The sequence below is a fragment of the Hemibagrus wyckioides genome, linkage group LG02, assembly GCF_019097595.1.
Source record: "Hemibagrus wyckioides isolate EC202008001 linkage group LG02, SWU_Hwy_1.0, whole genome shotgun sequence".
NCBI classification, from domain to species: Eukaryota; Metazoa; Chordata; class Actinopteri; order Siluriformes; family Bagridae; genus Hemibagrus; species Hemibagrus wyckioides.
The window spans coordinates 11,839,428-11,859,562 of NC_080711.1; the positions used below are offsets into that span (position 1 = coordinate 11,839,428).

Sequence of the window (20,135 nt, forward strand, 5' to 3'; positions counted from 1 at the left end):
GCTTCCTCGAAGACTACAACTTTGTGCTGAAGTAACGACCAATTTGATTGGCTGTACTGAGCCAATCGGCGTGGTTCTTACTGGGGCGCTGCACTAACATGAAACAGGCGACATTTTGGCTCTGTAGCACACTAACGACCGGTTGATTAACATATGTATTTCGAACCACGGTGGATATGTTGCTGATTTGTTTATCTCTTGGCAACGGTCACAAGTAACGTAGCAGACTAAGCAGATTCTTAGGCATCGAAGCGGTTGTTTTCCAGCTCTATTACCGAACTTGTGTGCATACGCTAATGTTAGTTTGCGTAATGCAGGGAGACAAACTTGTATGTGTTCAATGACTCGGTGAGTATGGAGGGGTCCGACGACGAGCGGTCCAGCTGTGAAGGCGAGTACACGGTGAGAAACTCGCCGGTGAAAGAGGTAAAGGGAGAAAAAAAGGAGGATCTGGTAGCCGTGGGAGCTGCTTCTTCATTTGGCTTCTCGGGTATTGACACCTTGAGCGCCTTGAAGCTCCACAGAAGCAGCCAGACAGCAGAGAAAAGCCTCCGCTACCTGCACTCTTTATGGAGCCCGGGCGCTTTACTTCAGGCCGAACCGGCTGGAGGCAAAATGACGGTGAGCAGAACCAGGAGACTGGGGAGAGTCCGGAGAAACCTGGGACCTATAGGCAAAGACCTTTACGGTAGGATTTGGAAAAATGATCTACTTTGTAATAAGAGACTGAACTGTGCTGGATTAAAAAAAAATTGTTTAGATACAATATGGTTAGTGATTCCTATTTGAACTGGAAATGGCTGCTATGACATGCAGTCCTATTAGAGAAGCCCTGTTGATTATGCAAAACATCTTTCCCTAACCACTGATGTGTATCTCCAGCACAGTAGTCCTATTATTGTTTCCTTTAACCCCCTTCTGCTCTCCTTTCAGCTGTGAAGAGGCTCAGAGAAGCAGCCAATGGCAACGACATTGACACTGGTACACACAATCAACAGACCCGGCATTATCAACCCATTAAAAATATGAAGCACATAAGAGTTTTAAGGTTTTTTTTTTTTTTAGTTCGTAGGTTACTACAGGATGGCACTGACCCGTGTGCTGCAGATGACAAAGGAAGGACTGCTTTACATTTCTCCTCCTGCAATGGCAATGAGAGTATTGGTAAGGCACTGGTGGTTTGAGAGACAATCATGAAATACTCCCAGAGGTTAAATTCTGTTCTCACGACAACTTTCAGTACGATACTGATGATGTTCCTTTCTTATTTACTTTTTCGTCCTCCACTATATGCATCAATATAGTTCAGCTATTGCTAAGCCATGGTGCCGATCCAAACCAGCGTGACAGCCTTGGGAACACTCCTCTCCATCTTGGTAAGGATGCCCCATATTGATGAACTTGGAAATCAGATTTGCAGACCTTCACAAATGCTGTTTAAGAGCTTAGCATTTGAACACTGGAGAATGCTGGTATTAGTTGTCACTCAAAAATATACCAGCATTTGTGCATATCTGTTCCCTAATGGAAGCCCTGCCCTTTATTTATTGACTAGATTTTTTTTTTAATGTAAAAAGAGAATGTTGATGTAAAAATAAATTCTATTTCTGTATGTTTAACTTGGTTATTATTAGACAAATTTACACTGGTTGACTATATTTATTAAGGATTGTCTGAAATTTTGTCCACCAGAAATGGTATTTATAGAAATGAGGCTACAGACTTTCATTTTGAGTGCAGTAGCAGATAGTTGTATATCCTCAATGTTTGTGCAAACAACTTGAAAGTGCTTATTGAGTTAAAGAATGACATTTCATAAATATCATTAAATAATTTAATAATGTTTTTATATCTTTGAATTGGATTTTGGTTGTGGGAAAAAAAGAAGAAAGGAAGGCAATTGTATGAAACTTGCATCCTGTTAATTTAATGTGTGCAGTATAAATGTTCTGGTTAAAATTGTCTCCACAGCTGCCTGTACCAACCATGTGCCTGTCATCACTACTTTACTGAGAGGAGGTAAGATATAATTGAGAGAGAGGTTTTGTGAAAAAAAAATTAATTAAACATTTTCATGTAGCTAAACTCAATTACACACACTAGAGGACCATAGAAAGCCTGACATTGCAAGTGTCTTTTAGGTGCTCGTGTAGACGCATTGGACCGTGCAGGAAGAACCCCCCTGCATCTTGCCCGCTCAAAGCTCAACATATTACAGGAGGGAGAGTCCCGTAGCTTGGAAACCTTACGAGGAGAAGTCACTCAGGTTATGTAAAGTCTTCATAAGCTAAAAAGATAACATTTTGTTAGTTGTGCTGCACCTGCACTGGCCTCTACTAGTCCAGGTTTTCATTCAAGGTATCATACTGTTCTTTTGCATTTAGTTTTAATAGCTTAGTTTTAATAGGTGATATACACTCACAGAGCACTTTATTAGGGAACACTAGTACACCTACAGATTCATGCAATTACTGTATCTTGTCAGCTAGTAGAGCAGCAGAGCAGTACATAAAATGGTGCAGATACAGGCCAGCAGCTTTGGTTAATGTTGACATCAACCATCAGAACAGGGCAAAATGTGACCTCAGTCATTTTGACCATTGTTTGAGCATTTCTTTAACTACTTATCTCCTGGGACTCGCATGCACAAGTCTTGGGAGTTTAATTAGGATGTTGCAATAGAGGGAAAAAAATTAGTGTGTGGTATGGAAATGCCTTGTTGATGGAAGAGCTCAATGGAGAATGACCAGACTGAGCTGACAGAAAGGCTTCACTAACTCAGATAACTGCTCTGTGCAACTGTGGTGAGAAGAAAACCATCTCAGAATGCACCACACATTGAACCACTACACTGTCAGCCAAGAACTGAAAGCCGAGTATGCATTGGGAAGAATCTGAAGACTGAAAAAATGCTGTCTGATTAAAAAAGCCTGGTCTGATGAATCTTGATTTCTGCTGATGCACATATGGTAGGCCCGGATTTTTTCACCAGCACCATGAATCCATGGACCAAATCTGCATTGTGTCAACAGGCCGGAATGGAGTAGGTGTAATGGTGTAAGGAATGTTTTTTTTTTTCTTTCTTAGGCTTCTTAATACCAGTCAGTCATCAGAGTAATGTTGCTGACCATGTGGGTTCCTTCATGATCCCAATTTACCCATCTTCTAATGATTACATCCAGCATGAAAATGCAAAGCAAAAGTTATGTCAAACTGCGTTTATGATAAACAATACAGTGTTCACTGAGTTCAGTTCACTGGACCTAAATCTAAAATAACATCTTTGGGATGTGGTAAAACAGGAGACTCACAGTCTGTAAGTGTACCTGATAAATCTCTAGGAAATGTATGATATACTCAGAATCTCAAAAGAACATTTCCAACATCTCGTGGAATTAATGCCATGAAGAATTGAGGCTTGAGAGGACAGTGTTAGTATAGTGTTCTTAATATATTGATTGGTAAGTTTTCAATTTCAGATCAATTGCTCCACAGCACCAGAGTGGCTCTCGTGGCATTAAACAGGGCATAGGAATAACGGCAGACTTCATGTCCAAGCAGCTATAGTTACAGCAGCATAGGTTGACGGGAAGAGTACTAGCATTATAAAAGTGCATTTTATATTTTCTACATTTTTATATCTTGTATTTATGTTTTAATAAATGGAGCAGCTCATAAAAATACAAGGGCCCAATAGTAGTTCTCATGACAGGCCTGGGATTTGAACCTACAATCATAATTAACTTTTATTGTTAACAATCATCATTAAAACACAAAACCTCAACCACTGAGCTAACACAGGCACCTTTGTTGTATGTGTAATCACCCATAATGAAATGCTGATCATTTGGAGCTCAATTTTATGTGAAACTTTTCCATGAAAAAGAAAGTCATTAAAAATTAAACGCTTTAAAGTGTAATTCATCCATTTATTTTTATATTTGGTGGTGAGACTAACCTCCCCCATCGCTTTTACTGAAATACTGTCTGCCTTGTAGATCATTCAGATGTTGCGTGAATACCTAAATGTGATGGGGCACAGCGAGGACCGAGAGAGGCTGGAGCACATTTCTACCCAACTACAACACACCCGCACTAAAGAACAGGTAATAATCACTGCAGGAGTGTAGAAGTGGGCACACACTTAGACAAAAAGTGATCCCACATTTTTAAAAAAAAATTTTTTTTATCATACCTTCAAGGAATCAAAAAAGAAAGATATTTGAACTCTTGCAGTTGGTGTGTAGGAAATAATTTTTGATACATGTTCAATACTTACAAGCAAATACACTATATGCTTACATGAGAGCAGACGGCAAACCATAATTTCCATTCCAATCCATTGTGCCATTTTTATGACGGTTGACTGTTACAATGTTAACTGTATTACAGCCTGATTACTAGAATGGGTGATCTCTGTGCAATGTTGTTGTTTTTATGTAACTCTGCTCGTCTCTCTTTATACACAGGTGGATGAGGTGACTGACTTACTGGCCAGCTTTACATCTTTAAGCATACAAATGCAGAATATGGGAGACAGGTAGACAAGAACAGACACGGATGCTTACAGAAGGCTGGATGGGGGAAATAAAAAAAAAAAAAGTACCCAAGATATTTATTTACAAATGACACACGCTGTATAATTTTAATCATATGTTGTACAAAGTGTATGACGAAATTGATGGCCTTCACTCACATCCATCTTTTTTTTTTTAATATATTACTTTTTATTTGCATTGTCTGTATATCTGTTTAGTTCACTGTAAGCCTTTTTTGTTGTTGTTTGATGTAGAACATGTCAGACAGTGACAATAAAAAATATGGCCAAATATTTGTCCAGAGTATTTATTTATTTCATAAGCAGTTATAGCAGCACTGTATAACAGCGTGCATGCCGTGAATGCATAGCCTGAAGGTGAGCATGTGTAATAATCCTGTTTTCCTGTCACACTGGAGCCGCTGCTCGTTGTAGACCCTCCTCTCAGCTCGCGCTTTGTTGTGGACTCAAATCAAAGATGGCGGCTGGCGCCGTTTAAATCCGGCCATCAGCGAAGGTAATTTTAGCATTTATTTCCACTTAGGTCACGTTTCTGCTTCTCATGAATCCCTCGTGCTTTACGTAATTTTAGTGGCGCTGTGATGCAGGAGTAAAATGCACAGCGCAATGGTCGCTTTTTGATTCCTGACGTTTTTTCGGCCTGTATGAAGTGGAAACCGCGGGCTGTCGTCGTCACGGCAGCCGGCTATCTGTAGCCCATCCTGGGGCTTTCGGATTCCATGCACTTCAAACAAGGGAGAGTTGGACCCCATTGGAGCCAAGGGGGTGTGTTTGTGTATCCTTTCGAAAGGAGGCGGGAAATGGCCACTAGATTAACGACGAACATCGCACGACTTTTAATTTTTAGCGGAAACTGTCGAGACGCAAAGCGCCAGGCGATTTTCACAACGCGATTAAAAAGAAACACCCCAGACAGCAGCATTATTACCATCCTCACCGTCTCCGCCATGTCCATGCTCATCTGACACACACAGTGGCATCCTCCTCTCAGTATTCATCTCTTTAATTAGCAAAGTTAAACAGGCATGATGTTATTATACAGACGTAGTGGTCAGGGGGACGGACGGACGGACACTACTGACCATTCCTAATGTGTGAAGGTTTTTTTTTTTTGTCCCGCCACACACGACGAACTTTCCCACACTCCACTTATTTGTAACCAAAACTACTATGACTTGTGAAAATGAAATTAAGTAGCACTTAATTAGTGAACACATTTGTTAATACAAGTCTACACATTTTTTTAAAAAAAATAAAAATGGGGCTCTTGCCTTGAAGAAGTTTGTTCTCTGGGGCAGTTTTTGTTGCCTAAGATCCCCTTGGGCCCCATGTCTACTCACAACCTTTGGAACATGTCCATCAAATCTTTATAACATTCCTGAGAGAAAAACGTAAAACACGGCAAGAAGAAAAAGGAAAAAAATGCTTTGTTAAATGTTCTCAGTGTGAGCCGATGTCGGTAGTGCAGTGACGGGGTAAACCTTAAGACATTTGAAAGTTTCCTGTACGCGATCACTGTATCTTTTAAGCGTCTTGATTGAGATATAACTAAGATGCTTTTTCTGTCCAAACAGACTGATTGGTGAAACTAGTCAGCGACTGAAACCTGATCATGGAATTTGAGGAGATAAAACGGAAAGGTGTAATGGGTGAGAAATTCTTATCATCTCACCCCAATCCTTATTATTAAAACGGATAAGAAGTGGACTGCTAAATTCTGTTTTTATTTTGTCTCTTATCTTTTCAGAGATGTCGGGTATAGAAGGAGAGGTAGGTCTGGTGGCTGGTCGCAGTCAGAGGGAGAAAAGGCGCTCATACAAAGATTTATTGAGAGAAGAGGAAGAAATAGCCGCACAGGTGTGCAAAACCTATAAGAGAAACAGTGAGGTTACAGCAGGTAGATAGTGACAGGTGTATATTAGGTTGAAGACAATCTGTAAGGAGTAATTTGGGTAGGTCTTGTCTTTTAAATCAGTGATGCCACTCCATGTAGCAGAGTTCATTATATCAGTGCATCACTAGCTTGTAACAGGAAGGTTTTTAGGTACAAAATCTCTTTGGTTTACATGGAACTTGAATTAAGGTTACTTTGGGTAGAGGTGCCATTTGAGATGAATGAGTCTTGGTTTCATCTTGATGTTCATCTTGACTTGCTATACCTTATGCCATTTGGCATTTTCAAAGCAGTGTACATTTAGTTTGCTCCATCTGAGGTAGAAAATTTTTTCATACATATTTTTTCCTAATAAGATATTGTGTCTGTGTTGTTCTATTGATTCCTGTTTATTCTGTCAATAATTAGGATTCTGAGTTAATAGTGATGGGTGGAGATGTACACAAAAAGAAGAAGAAGCACTCGAGTGATGAATACCATTATAGAGGTGAGTGTAATTGAGTAGAGACTACATTAGAGAGATGAGCAGCCTCTAAAATGTAAAAAAAATAAAATAAAAATAAACTTTATGCATATTTCCAGAGAGAAAACATTGAGGGAATTAAGGTGATGCATTAATACAACACAATTTATTGGTTTGAGAAACATATCATGGATACCTGAATTAACTGATGGAAAATTGCTGGTTTAATCCAGGTTACTCTAAGACAGTGGGTACATGGTCAGTCATGTTAGTATAATACCAAAGTCCCAATATTCATTCCATCTTTTCTCAGATCACCATGGCTCAGGCCCACCTCATAAGAAGAAGCGTAAGTCTTCTGAACGCTCACCCTCATGCTCATCTTCAAGCTCCTCTCAGCCGGCCCATTCTACAGATACTGCTATGGGCCTCTTGCAGGCCATCACCTCCCCATTGGCCACAGGCTCTGAGCCTGGCCCCAGTTTTCATAAAAAACCCTCTTACCCTCCTCAGTCCTCACATTTCTCCTCCAAAGACCGCAAGCGTGAGGGCAGCTCCAAGAGTGGCCACTCTTTTTCCCACTCTTTCACTCATTCCCGCCATCCGAGTTCGTCGTTGTCTAAGAAGCATTCCTCGTCCTCCTCTTCTTCTTCCAAGTCATCCTTGTTCCATGCTGGAGCAGGGAGGGGTGAGCCACTTACACTGCGAGATGGTGAGGGCCTGAAAATGAAACTCATCCTTTCACCAAAGGAGAAGAACGAGGGACGAGAGTCGATTGAAGGAGTCCCCCTCCCTACACACCCTTCTTCAAGGAGCACGGGACATCATTCCTCATCTGGCCTTAAAAAAAGTGGGATAAAGAAGGAGAAAGACCGAGATCGAATGACAACTTCTAAGCCACCAAAAAAGAAACAGCACAGCCGAGAGCCTCTGCCCATGGTGGGGAAAGAAGTAGTAGTGGAGGGTAGGTAAAAAATATACTCTCTAAAAAAATATCTTTTTCACAGTTGAGGAATAATCCATACTGTGTAACTCCATGTACACAATATATACACAGTGACACAATCAGTTTTTGTAGGATTTAGTTCTGATGCTGTTTTGTAAGATTGTACTTACAGGAATTATTATTTCAACCTAATCACTATTCACTGCATCTGTAGCACATTTTTGATTTCTCCAGGCTTATTGCAACATTTTGTGTTCTAGGGCAGTATGGTGGTGGGTCTTTGGCACAGGGAGGAAATTGTTCATCCTCAGGAGGGGAGCTAGAGGCAGGCGAACTGATCATTGATGACTCCTACACTCACCTTTCATCTAAAAAGAAGAAAAAAAGCAAAAAAAGCAAAAAGAAAAAGGACAAAGAGAAGGACAGGGACAGGGATAAAAGCTCAAAAGAGAGGAAGCACAACAAAGGAGGAAATGCAGAAAAGAAAGGATTTAAAGGTAAGAGTAAGAGTTAAACAGTTAAAAGGTTTTTGGCTGATTTATTTTTTGTAATGGATAGTTTTTTGTACTCTTACAAAAAAAATTAGTTGAATTTTATTTGCTAGTTTGTTTTGTTCTGTTTTCATAGGGGACTCGTCCAGAAGCCACTCCCATTCCCACAGCTCATCCAATCACAGTACCTCATTAGGGACATATGCTATAGCTCCAGGAGTCACCTTGCATCATCATCATCATCATCATCAAGGTGCTGACCTGATGATGGTGAAGAAGAAGAAAAAGGAGGAGAAGGAGAGGGACAAGCATGACAAAGACAAGGTAATGCTTCACTACACATCAGTACAAAGATTCAGTTAAAGCAGCAGTATGTAACTTGTGGTATTTTCACTAGAAATATGTAACTGTTGGGATGCTACTCTGTGTGGATCTATCTCATAGTTGCAAAGGTGTTTAGGTATTCAAGGTATAGTTGAAGTAAATCTTCTAAATGATTTAATTAGTGATGAAGTTGGCAAGGCAAACAACATTTACAGGACTACAATGGAACGGTTTAAGAACAGTAGCTGGGTAGACTGGTTTGAAAACATTGTTTCATATATTTAATATTGATAATTGGCAGCCATCTCTAGATTACTGGTTGTTTGCAGGCCACATAGATTTTTAAACTTAACAGCATAATCTGTATATAAGAATTTTATAATAATGCTGTAAATCATTATAAGATTATAAAGATTATAAGATTATAAAGATTATAAGATTCAAGTTCAAAGCAGGTCAAGCAAGGTTTCCATTAGTCTTCTAATGCATAAATATATACACATGTTTACCAAATTTTGCAGGATTTTAATAAACGGCAACATTATTGTGTAAATGCCCATATGAATGATTTACAAATCTATTCATTTCCAGCATGATAAATGAGGCCCAGTGTTATTGGACTAGTTGCATCCATCAGTGATGTTGCTTGGGCCAGCACAGCTGGTGTCTTTGTTCTCTGATTTTGATCTCCTTAAAATATCCCTGGTTCAGTAGTGGCTTCACATATCTGTCACTGAATGCAGCCAGACCTTCTGTTTATGCCGTTGATCTGAAGTGATGACGTGGGGCCAAAAAGCTTGTGTTTAATACTTTAAATTGGTGTTTAGGGTTTCACATCAGCACAGTTTCTCTATATAAATGTAGGATTCTTTCCACAAAAATTGACATACTGCTATATTCTTTACTGATTTTGACTGGACTACTTTGCAAAATTGCCATATTCAAACAATTTAACAGGTCTGTCCTTGATTCTTTCAGAAAAAGAAGAAGAGTACGACAGCTTACCAGGTGTTCTGTAAAGAGTACAGGGCCAATATCAATGCAGAACAGCCTGGACTTGGTGGGTGCTGCGTTAACCTTTTATAATATTACTGTTATGCCATATTTAAGAGGTGTTTAAGGGTTGTTTTTAATGTAACTGTTATTTTTAATAAGATAATATTCGATGATATTATATATGGTTGGTTGTGTATATATAGATGCATTACATTAATACCACTTAAATTAAATATACAGTGCATAAGGTAATCACTAATCCTATGCTCATGGTTCTGCAGTGTTTGGGGAGCTGAGCAAGAAGCTCGCAGAGGTTTGGAAGCATCTACCTGACAAAGACAAGCAGGTCAGTTACCTGCTCTTCCTGCTTGATGGCATTTAAGTGTGTTTAACATAACAGCTTCTCCATTTTAATTACAATTTACTGTCATTAGTGTTGAAATAATTGCTTGCCCCTGCTTGCAGGTCTGGAAGCAAAAAGCGCAGTATCTGCAGCATAAGCAGATTAAAGCTGAGGCCACAACTGTCAAGCAGAAGACTTCCTCATCAGAGAACAAAATCAAAAGTACAAGCTTAATTTCTATGGTTTTCCCATAAACTTTTCTCAGTCATATTGCACCAAAAAGAAGCTGAGCCTTTTCCATTTCATTCCGCATTTGAAACAAAACTGTACATAACTGAGATTATTCATCATATATATATATATATATATATATATATATATATATATATATATATATATATATATATATATATATATTAAATTCTGATTTTCTTCTCTTTCTAAGGTTCCAGTAAGGTTGTGGGTGTGGGGGCAGCTTTGACCACTCCAAGTCGCTCTTCTTTGAACATCCGGGTACCAGAGGTTGACCCCATAGATGCTGCTGCCCATCTTCAGCTCCTTGGGGAATCACTATCTCTCATTGGACACAGGCTACAAGAGACAGAGGTGAGTGCACAGCGAAAACAGTATCTCCAAAGTGTCTGAAATTCGATGCAGGTTTTCTGTATTATTTGTATTATTTAATACAGTGTCCTATGACAAAAATGATTATACAAGATAAAAAAAGAAATTGGAGATTTTTTTTCTAACAAAATCATCTTAGGAAGTAAGAAGTGCTTTTTAGTATTTCCTCTCATAAATAAGAAATGAGAAAATGTTCCCTATAAGACCAAATGTACGTGGACATCTGTCCATCACATGATATGTAGGTCTTCCCCAAATTGTTGCCAGTTAGAATGCACACAAGTGTGTGATGTAAACCAGTATTTTGTAGAAAAATAGCAGTAAATACCTTTTTTGTGATTAGAAAAATAAAAAACAGTAAAAAAGCAATACAGTTTCTTCATTTGCCTATATGTTTGAACTCTCTGCATAACCCCTAAACTGAATCTTGTCCTTTTCTCTTGCAGGGAATGGTAGCAGTGTCTGGCAGTCTCTCTGTCCTGCTAGACTCCATTTTGTGTGCTCTCGGTCCATTAACCTGCCTCACTGCTCAGGTCCCACAGCTCAATGGCTGTCCCCGCAGCGTCTTGGTGGGAAACATATACACACACCCATAAACCCCCCACATCTATATATCTATATAATATGCTGTCAGTGCCTTGTCCATATCATAGTTGTTGGCACCAGATTGGCAGGTTTAAGTGTCATAAACTGTTAATGTCCTGGGATAGTCACCCAGTTTACATGGAAAAGTGTGAGAAACAAAAACATCCTCTGTGCAAATGGTCTGCAGGCTGAATGACCTTGTTGATGAAAGAGATCAGAGGAGAATGACCAGACTGGTATAAACTGACAGGGATTCTATTGTCATTTAAAGAAGTACTTGATTTTTCTTCCTAATCTTCTACTGTCTAGTTTTGGGTAGTCTGTGCCCATGATAGCCTTTATATCCCTGTCTTTGTCTGACAGGAGTAGAACTTCTTATGTGGTCTTCTGCTGTTGTAGCCCATCCACCTGTAGGTTTGATGTTTTGTCCATACTGAAGTGCTTTTCTTCTCACCGTATTTGTACATTTGATTATTGGAGTTACTATATCCTTTCTGGTAGCTGGCGAATTCATTATGATCTCTCTATCAACAAGGTGTTTCTGCCTACAGAGCTGTCGCTCACTCAGTGTTTTTACTTGTATCATAAACCCTAGAGACTATTATGTGTGAAATTCTCAGAAGATCAGCAATTCCTGAAATTCTTAAACCAGCCCATCTGGTACCAATAGCCACGCCATGGTTAAAGTCAAAGAGATCAGACTTTTTCTTTATGATGTTTAATGTGAACATTACCTGAAGTTCCTGACCTTTATTTACATGATTCTTTGCATTGCACAAATATAAACACACGAACATGATGGATATAAAAAAGTCTGCTCTTTTGTTTAAAATGGCAGGTTTTTGTGATATAAAAAAATAAATCACAGAAACCTGCCAAGGTAACAGGTGTGCAGACCTTTTATCATGTCTGTGTGTTTATAGCAGTGAATATGAAATCAAACTGGTTTTTTTCCTTTTATATTGCAGTCAAGCACGCTGGACAACATAGCATACATCATGCCAGGACTATGAGACTGGAAACAGATGATTTTACACCAATTGCACTTCGTAAGAAACAGGAATTATCAAAAAACAACCTCATTTTTAGGAGCATGGAGCAAAACAATTGACAATTTTTTACAATTTTTATTTTATTTTATGACAAGTTTATTTTTGTGAACAATGCACCAATCAGGTCTGGGACAAAAGCATTGGACATTTGTAGACATAGATCTGTTTTTAAATCTCAAAATGTTTAATATTTTTGAAACTGTAATGCTTTAATATTTTTTAAAAATGGATCTTATTCTAGGGAACAAGCCTATGTCAGGTTATTAGATCTTATTGTTTTAGTATTTTAGTTTGTCCCACTGAGCGTATGCATGTGTGGATGTTTGTGTGTTGTGTGAAACTTGGCACACTTTGATTATGTAAAGAGCTATTTATTTTTTATGCAGATGTGTACAGTTTTATGTTTTTTTTCTTTTGTTTGATTTTTTTAATGTTAAATTAATAGAAGCAAACAGTAGTTTAAACTGTGGTAGTCCTTTTACTGCCAATCTGTTTTTATACTTGTAAAATGTAATATGTTATAATTTGTTTACAGTAAAATTATGTATGGAATCATTTTTGATGTTGTAATGGTATAGAATTAAGCCTAATCCTGTACAGTTCAATATTACCTCTACACACCCCAAACAGATGTTCACATGCAGTTTGCATATTATTAGATTTCAAGTCAACATTTTCGAGCAGGCTTTTTCTTTTAACATCGATATTTTAGATCCTTTTCATATATTTGTTCTAAAATGTTCAGATTTTCTTCTTTTTAGGGCTATGCTCCATATCATGAAGAAAAAAATACCTAATGAACAGAGAGAGTTTTTCCACAGCCAGAGACATCAGCTTTAATTAATATAGAATAAGCAGCCTAGGCGTCTGATGATGACATGTTGATGCTTGTACCTTGATTTTGTTTCTTTGTTAGTCTGGCAATTTTCTTGTAACCCCTGGCACTTTTACTTCTGATCTAACCAAAAAAACAACAGAAAACATGCCTTACCAGGGAATGAATAGTTTGAATAGGATATAAAACGTGGTCTCTCTCTCTCTCTGTGTGTGTGTGTGTGTGTGTGTGTGTGTGAGAGAGAGAGACGTTTTATATCTTATCTCTCTCTCTCTGTGTGTGTGTGTGTGTGTGTGTGTGTGTGTGAGAGAGAGAGAGAGAGAGAGAGAGAGGGAGTGAGCTTATAGGCTAAAAGCGTTTCTCAGCCTTGTGATTGAAAACACACCAGACAGAAGAGGATACTCACGAGAAAGAGTGAATGTGAAAGGAAAATGAGATTAAAAGTGACCTAAAAGACTGTAATATATGTCTAGGGAGAGAATCAGCGGTTTCTCTTTTGTGTTTATTTTTCTTGTTTTTTTGGCAAAACAGCTTTTAAGTTACAGGAAAGGGAGGAAGTGCTGAGAGACGCAGTGCTGACTAATACGCAACACTAGTGCACTTCAGGAGCAGAGGTAAGCTTTCAATGTGTTTGTAGACTACATTCTAGACTAGATTTACTAGAGTTCACTGCTTGGGTTAACAAAAGCTGTTATAATAACAACAGTAGCTAATGTGTAACAATGAGAGTCTGGATACTTTTTCACACGATAGACCGAAGAGTAAGGCGTAGAAGCATGTTAAAGGTGATATTTGGAAACAGTGATGATCAAATGTAATAAACGTGACTTGTGTATACAAATTCCCTTGTGCTGAGTCACATGAGCTCTTCCTCCATTCCTTTCCTTCTTCAAACACTGGCTCTTCGTCCCCGCCCTTTCCCCTGAACACACACTGTCCACGCGGCCCACACAAGAAAGCTCCAGCAGTGACAATAACAGATGATGACTATATAATAACATACTTAATAAGCATATCATAAGATTTTTGCTTCCGCTGCAGACGATGGAAGAGAAAACAACTCATGAGCTGGACGGAGAGGTGGAGGAGCTGAGAGCCTCTGCTAAAGCAGGTTGGAGTTTGTTTTCCATTTCCGGGATCTGAACAGTCAGAATTTGGTGTCATGTATCACAACGATCATATACGTATTGTTTAATCTGTAAGTGGATATATGTTTTAAAAGGGTATTTAAATATAACATAGGCTGAAAAGACTACAATGACAGATATAGAATCCAAATTATATCATGCTCTTCTATACTTAAAGGAAACTTTCATGTTAGCTTGTTTAAACCTTGTTTTTTTTTTTATGATGATGAAAGAATAGGGGAAACCTTTTGCAAAACTGTAGAGTTGTCAAGTAGACATTTGTGAAGTATGTTAAAGCAACCTCTCTGCATTTTTAAACACGTCTATAGCAACTTTAAACAAGTTCATTCACATTGTGCTTTAAGCCCAGGGCCAAAACCTGTCTTGTTAGTAGTCATAAGATACTCACGGAAATGTGTTTACTTTAGCCAAGCTCTCTTTACTTCTAAACAAAAGCAGCCTCATTATATAAGAGTGGCCTGATACAAAAAAAATATGTATAAATATCACTGTCCGTAGCAAAATTTTGTTTGCTAGAGATATACACTGACCAGGCATAACATCATGACCACCTGCTTAATGTTGGTGTTGGTCTCCCTTTTGCTGCCAAAACAGCCCTGACCCATCATGCACTGTGTATTCTGACACCTTTCTATCAGAACCTGTCAGCAATCTGAGCAACAGTAGCTCGTCTGTTGGATTGGATCATACAGGCCAGCCTTCACCACTGTTCCTTCCTTGGATCACTTTTGATAGATACTGACCAGTGCAGACCGGGAACACCCCATAAGAGCTGCAGTTTTGGAGATGCTCTGATCCAGTCGTCTAGCCACCACAATTTGGCCCTTGTTCAACTCGCTCAAATCTTTACGCTTGCCCATTTTTCCTGCTTCTAACACATCAACTTTGAGGACCAAATGTTCACTTGCTGCCTAATATATCCCACCCACTAACAGGTGCCATGATGAGTAGATCATCAGTGTTATTCACTTCAACTCTCAGTGCTCATAATGTTATGCCTGATCTGTGTATATTTTTACATCACTTTTATAATTCATTGTTGTACTTCACATCAATTGGCAGTAGATGGGGCTGTTGCTCCTTGCATTCTGTGAGGCAAACTCCGGGCCTGCACTCAGCTTTGACCAGAAAATCTGCTTTATGCCGTCAGCAACGCAACAAATTAGTCTTATACTGTCTTATCTTTACTGTATGTAGGAATAACTGAGTATGTATTTTATTTGTAGCAAAAAAAAAACCCCACAAAACAAAACCAGCATTTAAAATATAATGCAAGTATAACTTCTGCAAAGCTGATCACTTGTTAATAGGTGATTTGAATCAACAACAGTATGATAGTAAAGCCTGTCTAGGCATACTGTTATTTTGTGTTATATGTTTGGATAGTGATTTATACATAATTGCATCCCACATCCCCTGCTAGACAATTATTCAGAGAAAACTGCATGTCTACATTTTGATATCTTGCTAATGACAATAAATACAAAATGTATAAAAATAAATAAAAGGCAGACAAATTTTTATGTTGATTTTATATCATTTTACTCTGCATAGAATACTGTTTCTAAAATAAATATGATCTCATTGTAGCTGTTTGCATTTCTTAATAGAACAAGAGATAACTAAAGTGAGTTTATTTTTATTATCTTTTTTGTGGTGAATATGAATGTACCATAATGGGCTGTATGGTGAATTGTTTAAACATGATAATCTTCTAGGTTGGTAACAACATAACGAACACCAGTTGTAAGGTTTCACTGATCTTTAGAGTGTAAAGCTTTCTCTGTTTCCAATACACCTGAGCCGACTCACGCGGCGGACTCGAAGCCGATCAGTCGGATGAGTTTTATTATAGGACGTGGGTAATGATAGGTTGAATTTCTTTAGCAACCTTTCTTATAAAGGCACATAAATATTAGCCTTCACATTCAATTTAAGACTTGCATTAAGACTTTGAAGTACTAAACACAATCATACTAGATTTTGCTTGGATAAAGACTTTTTTTTTTATTGTTATATTTAATTATAGCTCTTGCTATACATGAAACTGATCAGATGTTTGTCACTGCAGAGCTAAGATGAAGAGTGTTTTGATATTAAATATGTAGTAAATAATTTAAAAGAAAACAGCAGTTATAACATCAGTACATTTTCATACATGGAATTCACTACTTTATTATTAAAATGTAAAATTAATATAAAATATAATACATTAAAATATAATACATATTACTGCTGAAATACGTGCACAACTACTAAAGAAAATAAAATAAATTATAAAATAAATACTAAAATTAAAATGAACATAAGCAATAATAAAAATTTTAAATGCATTTGTCCACAGGTGATGGTAAAGTAAATTTCAAGAAATTATACCTATACAGTGCAAGTCTTACACAAATTTTACTTTGCAGCTCCTAAACACGTGCCATATAAAATACAAAATTACAAATGCCTTTGTGCTAACTCTGTATGTGTGCATTTAGAGCATGAGCTGAGGCTGGTATTGCTGGGCTGGGCAGGCACAGGGAAAAGCAGTGTGGGTAACGCCATCCTCGGCAGTCCGGTGTTTGATACCCGCCATGGTTCCACCTCTCAGAAGCCAGTAACCATGAAGTGTGAGAAGGGGAGTGCAAGTGTTGCTGGAAGGCAGGTCAGTCAAACTCCATTACATTTGCCGCAATGAATGTGTTTGAGATTTTTATTGTGCGTTTATTTTGAATGAAGTTTTAGACATTTTCTTTAATCATAACAGTACGTTTTTGTCAGCTTTAATAACATAAATGAATCCACATGAGACTTCTGTTTAAAGCAGAAGAGTGTTTGTTCTACTGTGCTGTGCTTTTCATCTTTTTTAAAAATGATTTACATTATAGAAATTTGCATACAGAGCTACAGTGCCTATTTAGTATTTTCTATTGCAAGATTGTAACGAATAGTATAAGATTACAAAAACCTAATTCTAGATGTTCACATCAATTTCAAGCTTGAATAGTCTTGTTGTATTAAGAAGATAATTTTGCTCATTTTAATTTGATTTATTTTTTAGAGAGAAATGAAATTATATGGCAAAGGTAAAGCTTGAAATGTGTAATAATTTCTAGAAATAGGATAATGATCTTATGTTTGGGTAAAGGTCATCTTTTATAGTAAATCTAAATACTAATTTTCACTTACTACGATATCAGTTTCTGTAGTGCTGAATAAACTCTAGAGATTGTTGTGAATGAATATGCTGCAACAAACCAGCCTACCTGGCACCAACAACCATTCACAGTCATTGAAAAAACATTTTCCCTGTTTGGATGTGGGAGGCATTTGACCTGTATCTGAAGGATTTTTTGTACTGTGCTGCTGCCACGTGATTGGCCAAATTTCATGTGCAGGTGTTCCAGTTAAAGTGACCAGTGAGCGTATGAATAGCATGATAATAAAAATGGACTTCGCTAACAGTGTCTTTATTTTAGGTGGTTGTGGTGGACACACCAGACTGGTTCTACTCAGAGAGGCCCCTAGAGGAAGTGCACCGCCAGCTGGCTCTCTGTGAATCGCTGTCTGCTCCAGGACCCCATGCCTTCCTGCTCTGCATCTCTGTCCATCGCCCATATGAGAATCTCCAGGCTCTGGATGCTTTAGAGAAAGTGTTCGGTCTAGAAGCCATCACCAAACACACTATTGTCCTGTTTACTGATATGGACCAGCTGTCAGAGGGTCAAACACTGCAGGAGTTCCTTAACACCGAACAGAAGGATTTAGTGGAATTGGTGCAGAGGTGTGGAGACCGTTATCATGTCATAAGAGTAGAAGGAGAAAAAGAGGAGGAGAAAAGCCAAAACTGTGTGGAAGAGTTGCTGGAGAAGGTGGAAGAGATGGTAAAAGAGAGCGGGAAGGAATTCTACATCTGCCCTCCTCTCCTTCACACAGAGGAGACAGTTAGCACGATGGAAGAAGGTAATGAGGAAAGCTCATCCAATGAATACGTGAGCAAGTGGAACGACCAAGACGAGGAGCACACAGACATGGAGCCAGAAGCGAGTGCAGAGAAAACGGAGCCAAGCTCAGATGGTCTGGAGGCGGAGGAGGACCTCGCTTTATCTCCTGCTGCACCTCCTCCTTCGTTCTTGCGCTGGGTTTGGGACACAGTGGTTGGGTGGGTGCTGTGGGTGCCCAGCCTGATCAGGGGTTCCACTTTACTTGGCTCTTTTATTGGGTTGTTTTTTGGGGGTGCCATGGGGGCCACTGTGGGCTCTGTTGCCACCGAGGTGGGCAGAAGAAAAAACAAAGTAAAAACAAAGTAACACTCAATTTATACATCAGAGCACTTTAAGAAACTGAACATGTATTAAGTTTGCTTCAAAATAAGTAATCACGTGGGCTCAGGTGAGCAAAACATAAACAGTAATGTTGCCTTCATACATCAGTAAAGACCAACCCAAAGTAACTACTACTTAGCTAATGTTAAATGATAAATATTATTTAGCTGTGGCATTTTGTGATCTTAGGTTTGCAAGAGTGGGTTTAAGTAAAGGTTGTCATGAAAGATTTATAAACACATTATTACACTATACACTGAATCTGTGCTTTAAGGCTTCAGAGCCAAAGAATAAGCTTTATGCCTTCATATATTAGAACAACAAAACTTATTTCCGTAACACCTTAGTATAATAACGTTTTATTGTTATACTCATCAGGGCATGAAGGTAGTTCAGCAAGGTAGAAAAGTCGGTGGTGTCGTCTCTGTAATGATAGAGTGTCAAATTACTAAGTGGAATTGCTTCCAAGTGAGAGTTGTTTACCACATGGGTTTTACTCTGCTCATTTATTTACATGACTTTGAAGCTGTCCAAACATCAGAGATTTAGTCTGTTACATTGCCTAGTTGATTATTGAGGAAGTTTGGAAGAATGATTTGGAAGAGATGAATAATAATTTGTTTGTCTACTGTAGCATGGTGTGCGCTAAACTTACAGGGTGTTCATGTGTCTTTTGTTTTCACCAGCTCACATCATGCACTTTCATTTTTTGAAACCTTCATAAAAATTTCCCTACACATTTGTTGTGCTTCTACTTTACATGCATATGGGCTGCATGGTTTTTGTAAAGCTGTTACCAATTGTCGATAACAGTATATTATTAGACACAGCTCAAGTGCTACATTACTCATACAACACATGCTGTTTAGACAGCTTTTTGATTCACTGAGAAAAAAAAGAAATCTGGTTTATTATGCACTTGGCAGGAGTGTTTTGCTCTGTAGCGTATGTGTTTGGTGCGATTGCAAACGTAAAAGTAAAACTAAATAATCCAAATATGTTGTCTGAGTGATTAATGAGTCTCTTGTCCAAATTTGTGTGAAATGATTGTGAAGAAATTAAGAATAAATTGGGAATAAAACACTTAAAAGCCTTATATAGGAAAAAGAATAATCTGGAATCCATGTTGTAACGAATAAGTTTCCTAACAAACATTCTGAGAAGATTTTGTCTCCCGGCATGCGGTGAGACCTGTAGAGAAGTGTCGAGAGGGCGTTAATGCGACTGGGAAAAGACAGCAGGCAGATAGAGCTGTAGATTTATGTACTCCTCTTCTCCTCTAACCCCTCTGCCCTCATACTTGATCACTTGCTTGCTCTTTTCTTTTGTATGGGTGGGTTTATGGTTTTGATGGTATGTAAGATGTAAGTGATAGTCTGCAAAAGCCATCAGTCAAAAGACTCATCTCTTTATTTCTGCCTTTACTAAAGCGAGGCATGTCCGTATGTGGGTGGTCCAGAGAGGGAAAGAGGGAGGCTTGCTCTTTTCTGAAGGGAGAATGGAAGAGCGAGGAGTGAGAGAGAAAGAGAGAGGGAGAAAGAGAGAGAGAGAGCAGGAGGGAGG

At 38.5% G+C, this 20,135-nt stretch overlaps 3 protein-coding genes across 4 annotated transcripts; all 3 read left to right on the forward strand.

Moving 5' to 3' along the window:
- Window positions 1-120: 120 nt before the first annotated feature.
- On the forward strand, window positions 121-4,612 carry ankrd54 (ankyrin repeat domain 54). The gene is made up of 8 exons (XM_058373586.1): window positions 121-688; window positions 934-981; window positions 1,066-1,164; window positions 1,305-1,376; window positions 1,972-2,019; window positions 2,142-2,266; window positions 3,999-4,106; window positions 4,470-4,612. The coding sequence occupies exons 1-8, from the start codon at window positions 355-357 to the stop codon at window positions 4,542-4,544; spliced, it is 909 nt and encodes a 302-aa protein (XP_058229569.1). The 5' UTR covers window positions 121-354; the 3' UTR covers window positions 4,545-4,612.
- Window positions 4,613-4,940: 328 nt separating this feature from the next.
- hmgxb4a (HMG box domain containing 4a) lies at window positions 4,941-13,293 on the forward strand. Of its 2 annotated transcripts, none has more exons than XM_058373529.1 (13): window positions 4,941-5,054; window positions 6,133-6,207; window positions 6,306-6,415; window positions 6,861-6,939; window positions 7,229-7,879; window positions 8,122-8,358; window positions 8,489-8,676; window positions 9,655-9,736; window positions 9,954-10,018; window positions 10,138-10,237; window positions 10,461-10,621; window positions 11,086-11,208; window positions 12,193-13,293. In XM_058373529.1, the coding sequence occupies exons 2-13, from the start codon at window positions 6,171-6,173 to the stop codon at window positions 12,235-12,237; spliced, it is 1,878 nt and encodes a 625-aa protein (XP_058229512.1). In that variant the 5' UTR covers window positions 4,941-5,054; window positions 6,133-6,170; the 3' UTR covers window positions 12,238-13,293. The 2 variants fall into 2 exon arrangements, with proteins under 2 accessions (XP_058229512.1, XP_058229521.1); XM_058373538.1 differs by having other exon boundaries at window positions 6,306-6,328.
- A 154-nt stretch (window positions 13,294-13,447) lies between these two features.
- Window positions 13,448-19,474, forward strand: si:dkeyp-69e1.8 (uncharacterized protein LOC100001340 homolog). The gene is made up of 4 exons (XM_058373551.1): window positions 13,448-13,725; window positions 14,153-14,222; window positions 16,746-16,912; window positions 17,727-19,474. Exons 2-4 carry the CDS (start codon window positions 14,156-14,158, stop codon window positions 18,555-18,557), a joined length of 1,065 nt encoding a protein of 354 aa, XP_058229534.1. The 5' UTR covers window positions 13,448-13,725; window positions 14,153-14,155; the 3' UTR covers window positions 18,558-19,474.
- Window positions 19,475-20,135: the final 661 nt, after the last annotated feature.

Bases quoted from the DNA above. Each gene is read 5' to 3' on its own strand.
- ankrd54 (XM_058373586.1), top strand. From the start codon at position 355: ATGGAGGGGTCCGACGACGAGCGGTCCAGCTGTGAAGGCGAGTACACG. The intron at 982-1,065 runs GTACACACAATC...TTTTTTTTTTAG, and splicing joins TGGCAACGACATTGACACTG to TTCGTAGGTTACTACAGGAT. The intron at 1,165-1,304 runs GTAAGGCACTGG...GCATCAATATAG, and splicing joins CAATGGCAATGAGAGTATTG to TTCAGCTATTGCTAAGCCAT.
- si:dkeyp-69e1.8 (XM_058373551.1), top strand. From the start codon at position 14,156: ATGGAAGAGAAAACAACTCATGAGCTGGACGGAGAGGTGGAGGAGCTG. The intron at 14,223-16,745 runs GTTGGAGTTTGT...GTGTGCATTTAG, and splicing joins GAGAGCCTCTGCTAAAGCAG to AGCATGAGCTGAGGCTGGTA. The intron at 16,913-17,726 runs GTCAGTCAAACT...TCTTTATTTTAG, and splicing joins CAAGTGTTGCTGGAAGGCAG to GTGGTTGTGGTGGACACACC.
- hmgxb4a (XM_058373529.1), top strand. From the start codon at position 6,171: ATGGAATTTGAGGAGATAAAACGGAAAGGTGTAATGG. The intron at 9,737-9,953 runs GTGGGTGCTGCG...ATGGTTCTGCAG, and splicing joins TGCAGAACAGCCTGGACTTG to TGTTTGGGGAGCTGAGCAAG. The intron at 10,019-10,137 runs GTCAGTTACCTG...CCCTGCTTGCAG, and splicing joins TACCTGACAAAGACAAGCAG to GTCTGGAAGCAAAAAGCGCA.